This window comes from Myotis daubentonii, chromosome 3, assembly GCF_963259705.1.
Source record: "Myotis daubentonii chromosome 3, mMyoDau2.1, whole genome shotgun sequence".
Lineage (NCBI taxonomy): Eukaryota > Metazoa > Chordata > Mammalia > Chiroptera > Vespertilionidae > Myotis > Myotis daubentonii.
In genome coordinates this window covers 218,980,374-218,998,450 of record NC_081842.1, presented here as the reverse complement: position 1 = coordinate 218,998,450, position 18,077 = coordinate 218,980,374, and the positions used below count along the sequence as shown (strand labels likewise).

At 61.7% G+C, this 18,077-nt stretch overlaps 2 protein-coding genes across 7 annotated transcripts in view; both read left to right on the top strand.

The window, feature by feature from the left end:
• Positions 1 to 18,077, top strand: part of LOC132231766 (tumor necrosis factor receptor superfamily member 14-like) — a 60,134-nt gene that overhangs the window by 743 nt on the left and 41,314 nt on the right. The window contains exons 2-7 of one of the 6 annotated variants that reach the window (XM_059691525.1): positions 94 to 202; positions 613 to 738; positions 978 to 1,133; positions 1,224 to 1,314; positions 2,576 to 2,748; positions 3,630 to 4,282. The exons of 4 other annotated variants lie outside the window; for them this stretch is intronic. In XM_059691525.1, the coding sequence (XP_059547508.1) occupies positions 94 to 202; positions 613 to 738; positions 978 to 1,133; positions 1,224 to 1,314; positions 2,576 to 2,748; positions 3,630 to 3,784 (810 nt within the window). In that variant the 3' untranslated portion in view covers positions 3,785 to 4,282. Of the gene's footprint in view, positions 1 to 93; positions 203 to 612; positions 739 to 977; positions 1,134 to 1,223; positions 1,315 to 2,575; positions 2,749 to 3,629; positions 4,283 to 18,077 lie in introns of those variants that run through there. One more of the 6 variants, XM_059691518.1, reaches the window with a different exon arrangement.
• Positions 1 to 18,077, top strand: part of LOC132231767 (tumor necrosis factor receptor superfamily member 14-like) — a 31,240-nt gene that overhangs the window by 12,392 nt on the left and 771 nt on the right. The gene's annotated exons all lie outside the window — the stretch shown is intronic.

The following is an 18,077-nucleotide window of genomic DNA, read 5'->3' as shown; positions in this document are numbered from 1 at the left end:
CCAGGGCCCCCTGCAGGGCAGGGCCCATTTCCCAGAGGGTGAGACTGAGGCCCAGGCAGCTACTCTGCTCCAATGCCCCCCCATCTCCCTTAGGCCCTGAGCCTCCTCCTTCTGACAGCCCCGCCCTGCCCACTGGGGATGCCCTCCTGCAAAGAGGAGGAGTTCCCGACGGGGGCCATGTGCTGCCCCAAGTGCAGGCCAGGTGGGTGCAGCTCTGCAGGGCCCCTGGGGGAGCCGGGGGAAGGGCTGTGCTGGGGGCAGGCATCCCCCCTCCCCTGCTGGAGCCCCTCTGCTCCCAGCACCCCTTCATGGGAGGCCTGAAGCCCCTGGACACAGAGGGCACCCACAGCTTCCCCTCCCAGACCCTCAGCTCAGTGCACAGGGCGGGGCTGGAGGTGGGCAGCCCATTTCAGGCCAGGAGAGGGGGGCTCAGAGCCAGGCCTCTGTGCCCCAGGAGGCCCCCAACTTCCAGAAAGTTCTCACTTCCTGCCAAGCGGGCTCACTGGCCTGGGGAACAGCCCAGGTGCGGTGAACCCTGGGGGGGGGGGGTGACACACCTGCCCAGGCTCCTGGGGACTGTCCCACCCTGAGTGTGTGCCCTCTTGGCTGCAGGCTACCGGGTACAGGAGGCCTGCGGGGAGTTCACGGGCACAATGTGTGTGGCCTGCACGCCGGGCACCTACACTGCCCACCTCAACAGCCTGCCCGAGTGTCTGCCATGCCGCGTCTGTGACCCAGGTGAGACCAGGAGCCCTTGGGACTGGCCTCTGCGTCTGGCAGCTCCAGCCTATGTGCCGGCTGAGCCTGGGCTGCGGCCGGCAGGATCCAGGGGGAGCAGAGGGGCTGCACCCTGTCCCCGTGCCCTCCCCAGGCCTGCGGGCACTGCCCTGCCCTCAGCGTGGTGTCCTCCCGGGACGGGCGCTCCCCCAGCCCTGGCAGGCCTTGCTGCTGCTCTGAGCTCCTTCTCTGGGTCCCAGGCCTGGGCCAGGTGACCAGACGGAACTGCACCACCCGGACCAACACCGTGTGCGGCTGCGGGCGCGGCCACTTCTGTGAGCGACAGGACGGGGACGCCTGCGTCCAGTGCAGACCCCACAGTGTCTGCCGCCCGGGCCAGAGACTGCGGGAGATAGGTGAGCGCCGCTCCCCCTGAGGACACGGGCCCCGGGCCCCGGCCTGAGAGGGCCCCGAGGAGCCCTCTGCCCGACACTGTCGTTTCTCAGGCACCGAGTGGCAGGACACGCTGTGTGAAGACTGCCAGCCGGGCACCTTCTCTGCGGGGGGCACCCAGGCAGCCTGCTCGCCCTGGACCAGGTAGGTGACCTGGGTCCCAGGAGGCGCTGCCAGGGCCCCCCAGGATATATGGGGCCCCCAGCGGGGAGATGGTGACCCCCCAGCCGCCCCGCTGACCCTGTGCCTCCCACACCGCTGTCACCTCAGCCCAGGGCCCGGTCAGCACATCCCAGATGCGGGCTCAGGGCGCTGCGGCCAGAGACCCACCCTGTGTTCCGGGGCGTCCCCAGGTGTCAGGGCTGAGGGGTCCTGCATTCGGAGTCAGGGCTGCACACACGAAGCTCCCGAGTGAGGAGTCCCCTCCCCAGGAAACAAGAACCCCTGTGCCCACTTTACACACACACCCCGGTGCCAGCTGTGACCTGGCTGCTTAGTCTCTGGCGTGACTGCCACACGGAGGCTCTGGGTCCTGTGTGTCCACCCTCCCCACCCCGCCTATCTCCCCCTATGTCTGTCCCTCTGGCTCCACCCTCCCCTCCTATACATCGTCCCCTCCCTGTCCCCCCCCTCCCCCCGTCTGTCCCTCTGTCTGGGGCACTGGCTTTCACAGTCCATTCCTGACACCAGCTCTGTCCTCACCCCTGGCATCCCCTTCGCTGTCCCTCTCTGGTGTCCAGTGTCCCCGGTTGTCCTGCCCCTCCCTCCCCTCCCTCCGTGTCCCCGTGGCTGTGGGACAGGGAGAGTCAGACGGACCTGAGTTCCCCCAGAGCCCCCTCCCCGGGCCCACCCCAGGCAGCAGCCTCCCCCTCGGTGCGCCAGGCTGCCCAGGGGACGCTCTAATGCGGATGGTCTCCATCCAGCAGCTCGAAGGGTTCAGGAATCTGGAGAAGGCGCTGTGTGTAAATGACTAAAGAGTCCAGAAATGAAACATGATTTTGGAAGGCATTTTGGGGGCCAGAGAAGACTTAGCTAAAGGAACCAAGTTCTCCTTGTCTCAGGACCCCTTGCTATTTATTAACACACTTTGCCCTGAGGTGAGGTAGATACACATCAAAGGCCAGGGCTAGTACACAGAGTCCACTGTCAGATTGGGGGAACTGCCTACGGCTGTTCAGGTGTTTGGCCAGCAGGAGGCAGTAACGTGTAGATTGAAATGCCCTCAGCTGCCTGGCAGCCAGCAATCCTTTAAGCATCCTGTTCAGGTTTGGGACATGCCCTCAGCCCTTCCCGATGATTCAGCCCAGCTCAGTATGACCTGCTGGTATCAGCTTCCGGCAACGCTCGGGGTCTGGGGGTCGGGGTGACCGCCCTTCACGCTGCCCACGGGCCCCTCCTCCCCCAGGTGCAGTGACCCATTAGCCAGGGAAGCGACGCCTGGGACCAGCAGCTCAGACATGACACGCTCCCCCTGGGGCCCCGTCACCATCATCATCCTCATCGTCAGCGCCATCCTCGTCATCGCTGTCATTTCTGTGCCACTTGTGCTAATGTACATCAGGAACAGAAAGTCACGTGGTGAGCAGGAGCCCCTGGTCCCGTCAGGGCTCAGGTCCCAGCTCTCTCATCCCAGACACCGCTCTGGCTCTGTCCCCCAAATAGAGAGGCGGCCTGGGGTGCCCGGGGACGGGACTTCCTGTCTGAGGAGCATGGTGCCCCTGGTGCCCACGCAGCACCAGGGCCTGAGCTCCCAGCTGCCCTCAGCGGATGGAGGAGCACAGGGCGCCTGAGAGCAGCGGGAAGCCCCGTCATACCTCCCTCCCCTGTCCCTGCCCAGGGCGCTCTGTGTGCCCAGAGCCCGAAGGGGGGCCCTGAGCAGAAAGAGGCTCAGGGCTGTGGGCGAGGCCGCGCCCTGTCCTCACCCGGGAGGTGCCCGGCCCAGGGCCTCGCTCTGAGCAGCGGGCAGGTCCCTCCTCCCGGCTCCTGGCAGCCGCTCCCCTGGGGGCTCAGCCCTCCCTGTGGACGGCCCACGGGGCTGAGGGGGGGCCAGGTTGGCAGCAGGGGAGGTGGAGGCACCCGGGTCCTTCCCCGTCTCCTGGCCCCGGGGACAGACTGACCAGGAGCCCGTGCTTGGGTCCTGCTGCCTCTGAGCGGGTCGGTCTCTGGAGGTTCCCAGTGAGCAGCAGGCCCCCTGGTCCCCGGATGGCGGCCCCTTCCTGACGGGGCGCCTCTGTTTTGCAGGAAAATTCTCTCCTCAGGAATTGCTGCCTGTCCCCACCCTGGCGGTGAGGCTGCTGGCTGGGGGGTGGGGGGGCAGGTCCCTGCGGGGCTGAGTCCCCCGTGGACACTGTGCTAAGTTGGGGAGGGAAGCCCCGCTCCAGCACTTGGGGGTGGCTGACCCCGAGCATCTGGGCCAGGCGGGAGCGGCCCCTGGTCTTCATGCCGAGTGTCCCTCGCAGGGGACAGGGGAGCGGGCAGAGAGGAACAGGCGTCGGGACCTGCAGGCCCCCCGGGTCCAGCCAGACGTCACCACGGAGCCCGTGGAGGAGACAGCATCCCTGTTCCCTCAGAGGGACCGCCACCTGACACAGGGCAGCGGGATGCAGGCGCCTGAGCCATCTCCGCGAGGCTGCGGGCAGCGGCCAGGCCCCCAAGGGCCAGATTCGGGGTCAGGGGAGCCGCGGGACCCCCTCCTGGAGGCCAGCCCGCACCTGGCTGAGGAGGACACCACCTGCTGCGCCGGGGGCTTGGGACCCCCCGTGTCTCCCCACTGGGCGCCTGAGGTGCCGACCTCCCCCTCCTGACCCCGTGTGTGAGGCCCTGGCCCAGGGCGCTCCTGCCCCCACCCGCCGCCTGGGCCCTGAGCTCAGCTGCAGGGCGGCCCTCAGCCTCCTCCTGGGCTGGGACTGGGACCGGGTCATGTCTGCGCATCACATGACTCAGGGGGTGGGTTTCATTATCTAAGTCCAACCAGGAGTGACCATTACAAAGAAGCCACAAGAATGAAGAATTGCAGCTTCATCTTTAGCCGTGATTCACATAATGTACTTCGTCTTGAACTCTATAAAACCTCCTGCTATCAGGCTGTATGTAATAAACTCACTGCACCAGCTCTGGGTCACAGTCTTTCCATTAGCGCCCCACCTGGTCCCAGCTGTCCCTCCTGTCTCTTTCCTTTTCTCCATCCCCCGTGGCCCCTACTCAGGACTCGTGTCTGCTCTCTAGCCAGGCTGGTTGCGGCCGAGAGAGAAAACTTCTACGCCATCTTGGCCAGTCTGCTACCCTCTCCCGGGTGCTGTCTGTTGTGGGCTGTGGGTCAGATTTCTCACCCAGGACCTACCCCCAAAGGCTGCAGAGGGCGTTCGGACCCTGGAGCCCCAGTCAGGGGCCCTCCCAGCCACGTCCAGAGCCCGTGCCACAGGCGGGCTGCCCCTCCCGGCTGGTGGTGCCAGAGGAGCCAGATCCCCAGGCTTACCCAGCCTGGGGCCCTGTCCATACTCCCAGAGCCTCTGCAGGGCCCTCAGCTGGCCAACCCCTGTCTGGGTGCCCAGGCCGGCCCTGCTCCTGGCAGTGCGGGGCTCCTGGGGCCCGGCTGGCTGCTGGCCTGACCGTTCTGTGCCCCCCCTCCCGCCCCCAGCCCCTGGTCAGTGGGGTGCGGCCTGATTCTGGGACTGGTCTGTGCAGCCTCAGGCTGGGGCAGGCACTGGGGTGAATCTGCACTGAGGAGCGGGACCCGGACCAGCCAGCTGTGCCTTTGCAGGTGCCGCGGCTGGAGCGACCCGCGCTGCCCTGGGGAAGCCAGGCCTGAGGTGGCTGCCAAGGTCTGTGACGCCCCCAGTTCTGTGGGACTTGGGGTGGTTGGAGCCTCCTGAGGGCTCCCCTCTAGGTCTCTTCTCTCCAGGCCAGGGTGGTCAGCCAGGGGACCCTGTCTGAGAACCTGACACTGAAAACAGGGCCGCTGGTGGTCACCCACAGTGGGTGGGGGCTGAGGGGCGACCGGGGCCAAGGCCTGGTCCATGGGGAACCAGGGCCCCGTCCTCAGGGGGAAGGCCCAGCTGCTGGGTGGGGGTAGCAGCTCTCCTCTCGGGCACCAGGGGGGTCATGGCAGCCCAGGTGGCCCCATCCTCCTTGCACGGGGAACTGTGACCTTCTGGATCATCGGGCAATGCTCAGCCGCCAGCCCCGTTGGTTGGCCGTGACCTGGTTTTAGGGACAGATTCCCAAAGCATGGCCTGCAGTGCCCTCTGTGCTGGAAGGCTGCTCGTGACCCCCTGCCTGCGCCCCAGCCCTGCCCTCTGGCGCCTGGACTCCGCGTGTGCCTGCAGCTCCCAGCGGCCTCCGTGCGGCCCCAGTCTGGTCTCCGTGCTGCCAGGTCCTGACACTGGTGGGTGCCTGGCTCCCATGACCCAGGCCATGTCCGGGATGTGTGGCTCCATCGACGACACTGGGTGTTTCCCTCCAGCAGCCTCTCCTCCCGTCAAGCCTCCGGGGCCCTTGGCACCCAGGTGGGTGTCTCCCAGCACAGAGTTCCCAGGCGGGACTTCCTGGTGACGCTCGGTGGCTGACTCACGGGACCTTCCATCTGACCTGTTTTCCTGGAGGGCGGCCCCGCCCCCCCTCGGTCAGGCCGGCCTGGTTCCCCACCTCCGGGTCCCGCTGGGCCGCGTGTGTCCATCTCGACGCCGACACTCCTTCCCAGAGCTTTCTCCTCCGGGCCTTTTCTTTTCTTTCCTTTTCTTCTTTCTTTCTTTAAATATATTTTATTGATGTTTTACAGAGAGGAAGGGAGAGGGATAGAGAGTTAGAAACATCGATGAGAGAGAAACATTGATCAGCTGCCTCCTGCACACCCACCACTGGGGATGAACCCGCAACCCAGGTACATGCCCTTGACCGGAATCCAACCTGGGACCCTTCAGTCTGCAGGCCGACGCCCTATCCACTGAGCCAAACCGTTAGGGCTGTTTTCTTTCTTTTAACCCTCACCCAAGCCACGCCCCCTCCGAACCCCCCCCCCAGCCCAGGAGCCCCCCCATTGCTTCTTAGAGAGAATGAGGGGGGAGGGGCATCCCCCAGGTCCCTGAGTGCCTTCAACATGGAGCGGCACCCCCCTTTCTTCTGGTTTCCTGCCTTTGACTTCGGAGGAGCGCAGGCCACTTAACTTGGGGGGTCGCTGAGTGTGGGTTTGGCTGGCCTTTCTCCACCGTGAGATCCAGGATGGCTGGTTCCTGGCGGTTGCTGCCCTCCGCACACAGGAGGCCTCCCTGAAACCACAGGAAACGCCTAGGGCAGGCCCACAGTTCCCAGGCACCAACCCCGATAAGAGCAGTTTTGAGAAGCACGTCCGTCCGTCCGTCCATCCGTCCGCGCTGCCTCCAGGGGCAGGCGCTGAGCAACCTGGATGTGCCTGAAGCCCAGGCCAAGCCGACAGCCCAGCACAGACACGTATGAAGTGAGAGGCAAAAAGGGATGCGCTCAGTTTCCAAGAAGCAAAACGTATGAAGAGGGACCAGGCTCCCGAACTATATTTTTTAAATGTAGTTTCACTAGAGGCCTGGTGCACGGATTCATGCACTGGTGGGTCCCTCGGCCTGGCCTGTGGGAATTGGGTCCAAACCGGCAGTCCGACATCCCCCGAGGGCTCCCAGAATGTGAGAGGGCGCTCCGCAACGTTGCTGTCTCTCGGCAGCTCCTGCATTGAGCGTCTGCCCCGTGATGGTCAGTGTGTGGGATGGTCAGTGTGCGTGATGGTCAGTGTGCATCATAGTTACCAGCCAGTCGGCAGGTCGGCTGGTTGGCCGGTCACTTAGGCTTTTATATATATACTAGAGGCCCGGTGCACAAAAATTTGTGCAGGGGGGTGAGGGGGGTTCCCTCAGCCCAGCCTGTGCCCTCTCCCAGTCTGGGACCCCTCGGGAGATAACGACCTGCTGGCTTAGGCCTGCTCCCGGGTGGCAGAGGGCAGGCCCAATCCCTAGGTGCAGCCCCTGGTCGGGCTCAGAGCAGGGCTGATTGGGGAGTTGGGGCGCCGCCCCCTGTCATGCACAGAGCAGGGAGATTGGGAGGTTGCGATGCCACCCTCAGTCACGATCAGGGTAGGGCCGATTGGGGGGTTGGGGCACCGTCCCCTGTCACACTCAAGGCAGGGTCGATGGGGTGGTTGTGGTGCCACTCCCTGTCATGCACAGAGCAGGGCCAATCAGGGGGTTGGGGCACTGCCCCCTGTCACTCACAGAGCAGGTCCAATCAGGGGGGTTGGGGCTCTGTACCCTGTCATGCACAGAGCAGGGCCAATCAGGGGTTTGGGGCACTGCCCCCTGTCACTCACAGAGCAGGTCCCATCAGGGGGGTTGGGGCTCTGTACCCTGTCATGCACAGAGCAGGGCCAATCAGGGGGTTGGGGCACTGCCCCCTGTCACTCACAGAGCAGGTCCCATCAGGGGGGTTGGGGCTCTGTACCCTGTCATGCACAGAGCAGGGCCAATCAGGGGGTTGGGGCACTGCCCCCTGTCACAGAGCAGGGCCCATCAGGGGGTTGGGGCACCGCCCTCTATCACCCACAGAGCAGGGCCGAACAGGGGGATGGGGCACCGCCACTGTCACACTCAGGGCAGGGCCAATGGGGAGGTTATGGCTCTACCCCGTCACACACAGAGCAGGGCCAGTGGGGGGGGGGGGCTGGGGAGCTCCCCCCTATCAGGCAAAGAGCAGGGCCGATCAGGGGGTTGGGGAGCCTTCCCCTTTCACGAACAGAGCAGGGCAGATAGTGAGGTTGTGGCCCCACCCCCTGTCACACACAGAGCCGCAGGGCAATCAGGGGATTTGGGCGCTGCCCCCTGTCACGCTGATCCCGGTGCCAGGAGGCCTCATGGCTCTGCTGATCCCAGTGCTGGGAGGCATATTACCCTTTTACTATATAGGGTAGAGGCCTGGTGCATGGGTGGGGCCGGCTGGTTTGCCCTGAAGGGTGTCCTGGGTCAGGGTGGGGGTCCCCACTGGGGTGCCTGGCCAGCCTGGGTGAGGGGATGATGGCTGTTTGCAGCTGGTCGCACACCCTTCAGGGTGGGGGTCCCCACTGGGGTGCCTGGCCAGTCTGGGTGAGGGGCTGAGGGTTGTTTTCAGGCTGGGGGTGACTGAAGCTCCCAACTGCTCCTTTTTTTCTTTTTTTTTTTTTTTATTCTGGGCCAGCTTTAGCTTTGAGGCTTGGCTCCACCTCTTAGGCCTCCGCGGCTGAAAGTAGGTTTCTGGCCTTTGCTTACAATGTTGCAATCCTGTTGGCTGAAGTCTGGCGGTATTTGTTACATAGTTTCTTAAACTCCCCGCTCAGAGGCCTGCAGCGCAGGCGGGGAACGTTGGAGTCCGCTGTCACTGAAGCAAGCAAGCCTCATGTTAGTTTCAAGCTTCCTGGCTGCCGGCCGCCATCTTGGCTGACAGTTAATTTGCATATCTCGCTGATTAGCCAATGAAAAGGGTAGCGGTCGTACGCCAATTACCATGTTTCTCTTTTATTAGTGTAGACTAGTGGCCCGGTACAGGAAATAGTGCACAGGGGATGGAGGGGTGTCCCTCAGCCTGGCCTGTGCCCTCTCCAATCTGGGACCCCTCAGGGGAAGTCCACCTGTCGACTTAGGCCCACTCTCTAGGGCAGGGGTGGGCAAACTTTTTGACTCGAGGGCCACAATGGGTTCTTAAACTGGACCGGCGGCCGGAACAAAAGCATGGATGGAGTGTTTGTGTGAACTAATATAAATTCAAAGTAAACATCATTACATAAAAGGGTACGGTCTTTTTTTTTTTTTTTTTTTTTTTTTTTTTTAGTTTTATTCATTTCAAACGGGCCTGATCCGGCCCGTGGGCCATAGTTTGCCCACGGCTGCTCTAGGGGATCAGGCCTCAGCTTGCAGTCAGACATCCTTCTAGCAGCCAGGCAGCCCTTGCGGATGTCTGACTAAAGGCTTAGGCCCCCAAGGGATCAGGTCTAACCGTTAGTTGGACATTCTTAGTGCTGCCACGGAGGTGGGAGAGGCTCCTGGCACCACCACTGTGCTGGCCAGCCATGAGCCAGCTTCTGGCTGAGTGGCACTTCCCATATGGAAGTGCACTGACCACCAGGGGGCAGCTCCTGCATTGAGCGTCTGCCCCCTGGTGGCCAGTGTGCATCATAGCAACCAGCCATTCTGCTGTTCAGTCAATGTGCATATTAGCCTATTATTATTATTATATAGGATGTCCTTATTTCCCCCCTTTCGCCCCCTCTACCCAGCTCTTGCCCCCCACTTATCTCTGGCCATCACCATACTGTTGTCTGTGTCCATAGGTTGTGCATATATTTTCTTTGGCTAATCCCTTTTTTAAATTCACTTCTTTAAATTTGTATTTTCAGATAAGTGCTTATAACTGCACTATTATATATTTTCTATTATATCATTTAGAATTAAGATATTTTTTAATTGAACCCTTGTAAATTTTAGCGCAATTTAATAAATTATGCTAGAAGCAATTAGGAGATTTTTCATGTAATGCAGATACATTTCAATCAATATTTTATTAATTTTTAAATTTTTTAATATTTTAATTTGAAATAATATCATACATCTAAAAAAACTATAAAATACTACAGCATATTATATGTACCCTTCACCCAATTTCTTAGGTGTTAATAATTTAAATAACCATTATACAACCAACAGAATTTGGAATATATTTTTCTTATAATCTCTTTAATGTTACTTAATCCATTTACTTTGTTTTTGTTAATCTTCACCGAAGGATATTTTTCCCTTGAATTTTAGAGAGAGTGAAGGGAAAGGGAGAGACACATTGATTGGTTGCCTCCTGCACATGCTCTGATGGGGGCTGGGGATCAAGCCACCAACTGAGGTACATGCCCTTGACTGGAATCGAACCTGGGACCCTTCAGTCCACGGGCTAATGCTCTATCCACTGAGCAAAACAGGCTGCAGCTTAATTCATTTACTTTTAATCTATATGTGTCATTATATTTAAAGTGGGTTTTGTTTTTGATTCAGCCTCATAATCTGTCCTTTAATTGGTGCATTTATGCCACTGACTTTCAGAGTGCTTACTGATAGAGTTACTACCATATCAGGCAGCTCCTGGGTCTTCTGGGTCCCACCCTGCCTTTCCTTTTTTTTTCTATCTTTTTTTTCTAAGACATTTCAATTTATTTAAAAGAAGCCAATATACAGGATATAAAGGGTATGATATTTACAACAGTACAGTAAACAGGTTGGTTTCCCGGTAGGATCAGTCGTCTTTCAGTGAGTATTAACCCCCCTTCCCCTTGATGCTGGACCCAGCTGGCAGACAAACATCAACAGTGGGGTGGGATGGGACTGCAGGATAGAACGTCTCCCTGAAGGGATTAAAAATCATGTAGATGCTAAAATGTCCACGAAGGGGTCTTGGGGGTGAGGGGTGCCTCTGCCTCATTCCTTCGAGGGCTTGGCAGCAGGAATGCTGAGGGCGTTGCCCCAAACTAACACACGGCCCACCCTGAGCCTGTAAATCTTCCACCCATGGAATATTCCCTTCCCGAGAGAAACAGCCCTAATCCCTCAGCCAGAGCCTGGAGGAGCAGCCCAGGCCGGGGGCACAGCCAGGACTGTGGACATTTCATGGCCTTTCCACTCCCACTCCAGCTGCCTAACAACTCTGCACTGCTCCCCTCGCCCACCTCCCCCGTCACCCCATCAGGACACCGGGCACAGGAGGGGACACTGGTTTCCCCATGCCCATTGGGAACTGGCTGTTTCTGTTTTCTGTAGTAAAAAGGTTCCTGTGGGTCAGGTAAGCTCTCTGCTTGGCAGGAAGTTCTGAAACAGCCACTGACCACACCCACCTCCTCTGGGCATGGAGCAGCTCCGGCCCTCAGAGCTCATCTCTCCGGCAGAACTGAAGGGAAGACCGTGTGTACCCTTCTGTCCCGCACCCTTCACATGCCCCGAACCATCAGTGTCGCACTTCCCAATTCCTATCACTGTATTTCATTAGTTCCATACTGTTGTACTAATCCTGAATCTAAACAGATTGTTTCAAAAGGAGATCCTTCTATTTTTAAAGTAGCTGGGGCTTCTGGGGGAAGGCCTTGCCTTACAGCCTGGACCGCTGATGGGTGGTTCCCGGGCCTCAAGTCAAGACCGGCTGCTGGGGCTTCTGGGGGCGGTCCCCACTGGAGTGCCTGGCCAGTCTGGGTGAGGGACTGAGGGCTGTTTTTAGGCTGCCCGCACCCCCTTTAGGGTGGGGGTCCCCACTGGGGTGCCTGGCCAGTCTGGATGAGGGGCTGGTGGGTGACTGAAGCTCCCAACCTCTCCTTTTTTTTTTTTTAATTATGAGATTTATTTACCTTCTATGGCTGTCACTGGAGCTGAGAGCCGGCTTTAGCTCTGAGGACGGCTACAGCTTGAGGCCTCAGCTGCTGAAAGCAGGTTATCTAGGCTTTGTTTACCTTCTATAATTGAAACTCTGTTGACATCACTGGCGCTCTAAGCTCTGAGCCCGCTGCTGGCTGAAAGCAGCTATCTGGGCTTTGTTTAGCTTCTATAATTGCAACATTGTTGCATCCGGAGCTCAGAGCTGGGCTGCCACAGTGCAGGAACGTTGGCTTCCTCCGTCACTGGAGCAAGCAAGCCTCCTATTCGCTTCAGCTGCCTGGCTGCTGGCCGCCACCTTGGTTGGCAGTTAATTTACATATTCTGCTGATTAGCCAATGGGAAGTATTCGGTTGTATGGTCAATTTGCATCATTCTCTTTTATTAGTGTAGACTAGAGGCCCGGTGCACAAAAACTTGTGCACTCGGGGGGAAGGGGGGTCCCTCAGCCCGGCCTGTGGCCTCTCCCAGTCTGGGACCCCTCGGGAGATAACGCCCTGCTGGCTTAAGGCCTGCTCCCTGGTGGCAGAGGGCAGGCCCAATCCCTAGGTGCAGCCCCTGGTCGGCCTCAGAGCAGGGCCGATTGAGGAATTGGGGCACCGCCTCCTGTCATACACAGAGCAGGGCAATCGGGAGGTTGCGATGCCACCCCCAGTCACGCTCAGGGTAGGGCCGATTGGGGGGTTGGGGCACCGCCCCCTGTCACACTCAAGGCAGGGTTGATGGGGAGGTTGCGGTGCCACCCCCTGTCACTCACAGAGCAGGGCCAATCTGGGGGTTGGGGCACTGCCCCCTGTCACACACAGAGCAGGGCCCATCAGGGGGTTGAGGAGCTCCCCCCTGTCACTCAGAGAGTAGGGCCAATAGGGGAGTTGGGGCACCGCCCCGTCACACACAGAGCAGGGCGGATCAGGGGGTTGGGGCACCGCCCTCTATCACCCACAGAGCAGGGCCAATCAGGGGGTTGGCACTGCCACTGTCACACTCAGGGCAGGGCCGATCAGGGGGTTGGGGCACCGCCCCTCTCACACTCAGGGCAGGGCTGATGGGAGGTTATGGCTCCACCCTGTCACACACAGAGCAGGGCCTATCAGGTGGTTGGGGCGCCGCACCCTGTCACACACAGAGCTGCAGGGCAATCAGAGGTTGGGGAGCTCCCCCGTATCAGGCACAGAGCAGGGCTGATCAGGAGGTTGGGGCACCTTCACCTGTCACGAACAGAGCAGGGTGGATAGGGAGGTTATGGCCCCACCCCCTGTCACACACAGAGCTGCAGGGCGATCAGGGGGTTTGGGCGCTGCCCCCTGTCACGCTGATCCCGGTGCCAGGAGGCCTCTCGGCTCCGCTGATCCCAGTGCTGGGAGGCATATTACCCTTTTACTATATAGGATTGAGGCCTGGTGCATGAGTGGGGCCGGCTGGTTTGCCCTGAAGGGTGTCCTGGATGAGGGTGGGGGTCCCCACTGGGGTGCCTGGCCAGTCTGGGTGAGGGGCTGAGGGCTGTTTTCAGGCTGGTGGGTGACGGAAGCTCCCAACCGCTCCCTTTTTTCTTTTTTTCTTTTTTTTAAATTCTGAGCCAGCTTTAGCTCTGAGGCTCCAGCTCTTAGGCCTCCGCTGCTTAAAGTAGGTATCTGGTTTGTTTCGGTTCGAAACACTGTATAACTCCAGCTCTGAGATCCCAGCTCGCTGAAAGCTGGTTTCTGGGGTTTTTTTTAGCTTCTATGTTTGTTACAATGTTCAAACTGCAGGCTCAGAGGCCGGCAAGGCAGGCAGGGAACGTTGGTTTCCTCCGTCACTGAAACAAGCAAGCCTCATGTTAGTTTCAAGCTGCCTGGCTGCCGGCCGCCATCTTGGCTGTCGGTTAATTTGCATATCTCACTGATTAGCCAATGGGAAGGGTAGCGGTCGTACGCCAATTACCATGTTTCTCTTTTATTAGTGTAGACAGATTTCAGAGAGGAAGGAAGAGGGAGAAGCAGCTGTGACCATCCGGCCAGAATCCTCCGAGGCCCCATGACCATCACGGCCAATAATCACATCCTCATTCCCAGGTCATAACCCCCAGCCCTGGGGAGCTCAGCGTCCCTCTCCTGGCACCTCCCTGGGCACAAGCGCTCATTTAAAGACATTGAGACGCGAAGCCTGGCGTGCAAGGTCTGCCAGCATCTGAGAAACAGAGGGGCGGGGGTTGGGGGGAGCCCGGAGGGGAGGGTGGGTGCTGAAGGGGCCCGGGGAACTGGAGGGAGGGGGTGAGGAGCTCCCGGGCTCAGAATAGGGGGGTGTGGGTGCAAACAGCTCCCCCAGGCAGAGGGGACACAGGTCACTGAGGCTCAGAGGGCTCTGCCCGCATGGGGAGAGGCTGCAGGTCAGCTCTCTGGGGGGCAGGGCGACAGGGAGTGAGATGCGCTTTGGGGGCCCAGCTGAGGCAGAGCAGTTCTCTGGCCCCTCCCGCCTGGCCCCTCTCCAGGCACTGAGAGCCCAACCAGAGCCCTTCTCCTCCGGGCCTGTGTGAGGGTTGGAGGAAACGAAAAACCAGATTAGTTCCTGTTTCACAACAGATTTTCCGCCACTGTGAGGTCGAGAATGAGTCCCTCTGTCCTGCTGTCTGTCTGTCTTGCTGGCCGGAGACTCAAGGCAGCGGTCAGGGAATAGGGTTCCTGGGGCGGGCATGGAGCCTCTGCCCGGCTGGGGACCAACCCCCGCAGCTGACGCCCTGAGACTGGTGAGTCCGGGACGGTGATGCCCAGCAGCCCAGCGCCAGTGGGGAGCCGGCCCTGCCCACAGCCCTGGCCGCTGGGACTGGGCCCAGGCAGGAGGCCACCCCCTCTAAGGACTCTCCTCTGTGGACCCCTGCCCCCCCCCCCATTCAGGGCGGAATCCTCCCCCACCGCCCAGCCCGTCTGGGGGAGGAACTGGGTGTCTGTGCCTGGGAGGGAGGCTTCCTGTGCGTTTCCATCAGCTCCAGAGCCGTCAGCTCCGAAGCCCGTGGTCACTACTCAGGAGCAGCTCTGACTGACAGGCCTCCTGTCCCTGAGTCCCTGCCATCTACACCCCTCCGCCTCCCCCCTGCCTGTGCCCCTGTCTGTCCGGAGAGCCCCTCTCCCCCTCGTGACCTGTCAGGCCTGAGGGCCACTGCGCCAGTCATTCCTCACACAGGCCTGAAGGGCTCACCGCACAGGTGGGAGGGTAGGTCCCAGCTCCACAGAGAGTTCCGTCCCTTCTCCTGTCCAGGAGCCGCCTCCCCCACCCTTGTGCCCCCCCAAAGGGCAGAGCTGTCCCTGCCCTGACCCTGTGGCTCCAGGACTCGGGGTGCAGCACGGGGAGCAGCGAGGCTGAGTTTGTTGGGTCAGAGCAGCCCTGGCCTTCCCAGGGGCGGGGCGACTCTCCTGAGCCCCGGGGGTCAGAGGTCACACACAGGGTGGTCCCAAACCCAGGCTCTTAGGCTCCTCAGTGGACAAGCCTGTCCTGGGCGCCCCGCAGGGCAGGGCCCATTTCCCAGAGGGTCAGACTGAGGCCCAGGCAGCTGCTCTGCTCCAACGCCCCCCCATCTCCCTTAGGCCCTGTGCCTCCTCCTTCTGACAGCCTGGCCCTGCTCACTGGGGAAGCCCTCATGCAAAGAGGTGGAGTTCCCGACGGGGGCCATGTGCTGCCCCAAGTGCTGGCCAGGTGGGTGCAGCTCTGCAGGGCCCCTGGGGGAGCCGGGGGCAGAGCGGTGCTGGGGCAGGCATTCCCCCCTCCCAAGGCCTGGAATCCCTCTGCTCCCAGCACCCCTTCTTGGGAGGCCTGAAGCCCCTGGGTACAGTGGGCACCCCCACCTTCCCCCCCAGACCTTCAGCTCAGTGCTCAGGGCGGGGGCTGGGGATGGGCAGCCCATTTCAGGCCAGGGGAGGGGGCTCAGAGCCAGGCCTCTGTGTCCCAGGAGGCCCTCAACTTCCAGAAAGTTCTCACTTCCTGCCAAGCAGGCTCACTGACTTGGGAACAGCCTGGGTGGGGTGACCCCTAGGGGGGTGTCACACCTGCCAGGGCTCAGGGGCCATCCTGCCCTGAGTGTGTGCCCTCTTGGCTGCAGGCTCCCGGGTGCAGGAGGCCTGCGGGGAGCTCAGGACCACAGTGTGTGCGCCCTGCACCCAGGGCACCTACACTCCCCACCTCAATGCCCTGCCCGAGTGTTTGCCGTGCCGCGTCTGTGACCCAGGTGAGACCAGGAGCCCAACCCCGGCTGTGCCGAGCCCCCAGCCCCCCATCCCGGCCACACTGACTGCAGGACCCCAGGCTGCCCAGGGCCAGGCCTCCATCACCCAGGGGGTTCCCTGCCCAGGACCCTTCAAGGAGCCTCATCCCATGGCCACACCTGCCTCTCCCTAGAGAGGGACCGCGCCTCAGCCCCATCACCTGTCACCCGGGCTTCCAGGCTCAGCCACCCGATGCCCTGCAGGCGCCCCCGCCTGTGGCACAGCCCGTGGGCCCCGGGGCCAGGCCTCCTCCACCTGCAGTGCTGGCTCCCAGGACCCCACACCCTCACCGGGGTCCTCCTCCGGCTGAGCACTGGCCCCTGGGTCACCTCCCTGCCCAGGGCAGGCGGTTGGGCTGGGGCCCCCCAGGAGGAAGGCCGGGACCAAGGTGGAGGCCACAGTGCTTTGGGGTTCAGGCTGGGAGGTCTCAGACGCCCCGAGAGGCCTGGCCTTCTGTGGAGAAGACCCTGCCCCCGTCCCTGCTGCTGCCACGTCCCTCGGACCCCCTTTGGGACTGGCCTCTGCGTCCGGCAGCTCCGGCCTGTGTTCCGGCTAAGCCTGGGCTGCGGCCGGCAGGGTCCAGGGGGAGCAGAGGGGGCGCACCCTGTTCCCGTGCCCTCCCCAGGCCTGCGGGCGCTGCCCAGCCCTCAGCGTGGTGTTCTCCCGGGACGGGCGCTCCCCCAGCACTGGCAGGCCTCGCTGCTGCTCTGAGCTCCTCCTCTGGGTCCCAGGCCTGGGCCAGGTGACCAGACGGAAGTGCTCCGCCCGGACCAACACCGTGTGCGGCTGCGGGTGTGGCCACTTCTGTGTGCGACAGGACGGGGACTCCTGCGTCCAGTGCAGGCCCCACAGTGTCTGCCGCCCGGGCCAGAGGGTGCGGGAGACAGGTGAGCGCGGCCCCCCCTGAGGACACAGGCCCCGGACCCTGGCCTGAGGGGGCCCTGGGGAGTCCTCTGCCCGAAACTGTCGTTTCTCAGGCATCGAGTGGGAGGACACGCTGTGTGAAGACTGCCAGCCGGGCACCTTCTCTGCGGGGGGCACCCAGGCAGCCTGCACGCCCTGGACCAGGTAGGTGACCTGGCCCCCAGGAGGCACTGCCAGGCTCCCTGGGAGATAAGGGCCCCCAGCGCGGAGACGGTGACCCCCCAGCCGCCCCGTTGACCCTGTGGCTCCCACACCGCTGTCCCCTCAGCCCAGGGCCCGGTCAGCACATCCCAGATGCGGGGCTCAGGGCGCTGCGGCCAGAGTCCCACCCTGTGTTCCGGGGTGTCCCCAGGTGTCAGGGCTGAGGGGTCCTGCCAGTCAGAATCCGGGATGCACATATGAGGCTCCCAGTGAGGAGTCCCCTCCCCCAGAAACAGGAACCCCAGTGCCCACTTTACACACACACCCGATGCCAGCTGTGACCTGGTGCTTAGTCTCTGCCGCGACTGCCAAACAGAGGCTCTGGGTCCTGTGTCACCACCTCCCCCCACCCCACCCCCATCTGTCCCTCTGTCTCCATCCTCCCCACTCCTCCTGTCACCACCCCCTCTGCCCCAAGGTCTGTCCCTCTGTCTGGGGCACTGGCTTTCACAGTCCCTTCCTGACACCAGCTCTGTCCTCACCCCTGGCATCTCCTTCGCTGTCCCTCTCTCGTGACCAGTGTCCCAGGTTGTCCTCCCCTCCCTCCGTGTCCCCGTGGCTGTGGGACAGGGAGAGTCAGACGGACCTGAGTCCCCCCCAGAGCCCCCTCCCGGGCCCACCCCAGGCAGCAGCCTTCCCCTCTGTGCGCCAGGCTGCACAGGGCTCGCTCGGGGTCAGGTTGAGCGCTAGGGACTGAGGTACCCACGCCCGCTGCCCACGGCCCCCTCCTCCCCCAGGTGCAGTGGCCCACTTTCCTGGGAAGCAACGCCTGGGACCAGCAGCTCAGATGTGAAATGCTCCCCCTGGGGCCCCGTCATCATCATCATCGTCATCATCAGCGTCATCCTCGTCATCGCTGTCATTTCTGTGCCACTTGTGCTCAGGGCCATCAGGAAGAGAAGGTCACGTGGTGAGCAGGAGCCCCTCGTCCCGTCAGGACTCAGGTCCCAGCTCTCTCATCCCAGACACCGCTCTGGCTCTGTCCCACAAATGGAGAGGCGGCCTGGGGTGCCCGGGGCCGGACTTCCTGTCTGAGGAGCCTGGTGCCCCCAGTGCCCACGCAGCACCAGGGCCTGAGCTCCCAGCTGCCCTCAGTGGACGGAAGAGCACAGGGCGCCCGACAGCAGCGGGAGGACCCATCATGCCCCTGGTCCCCTGT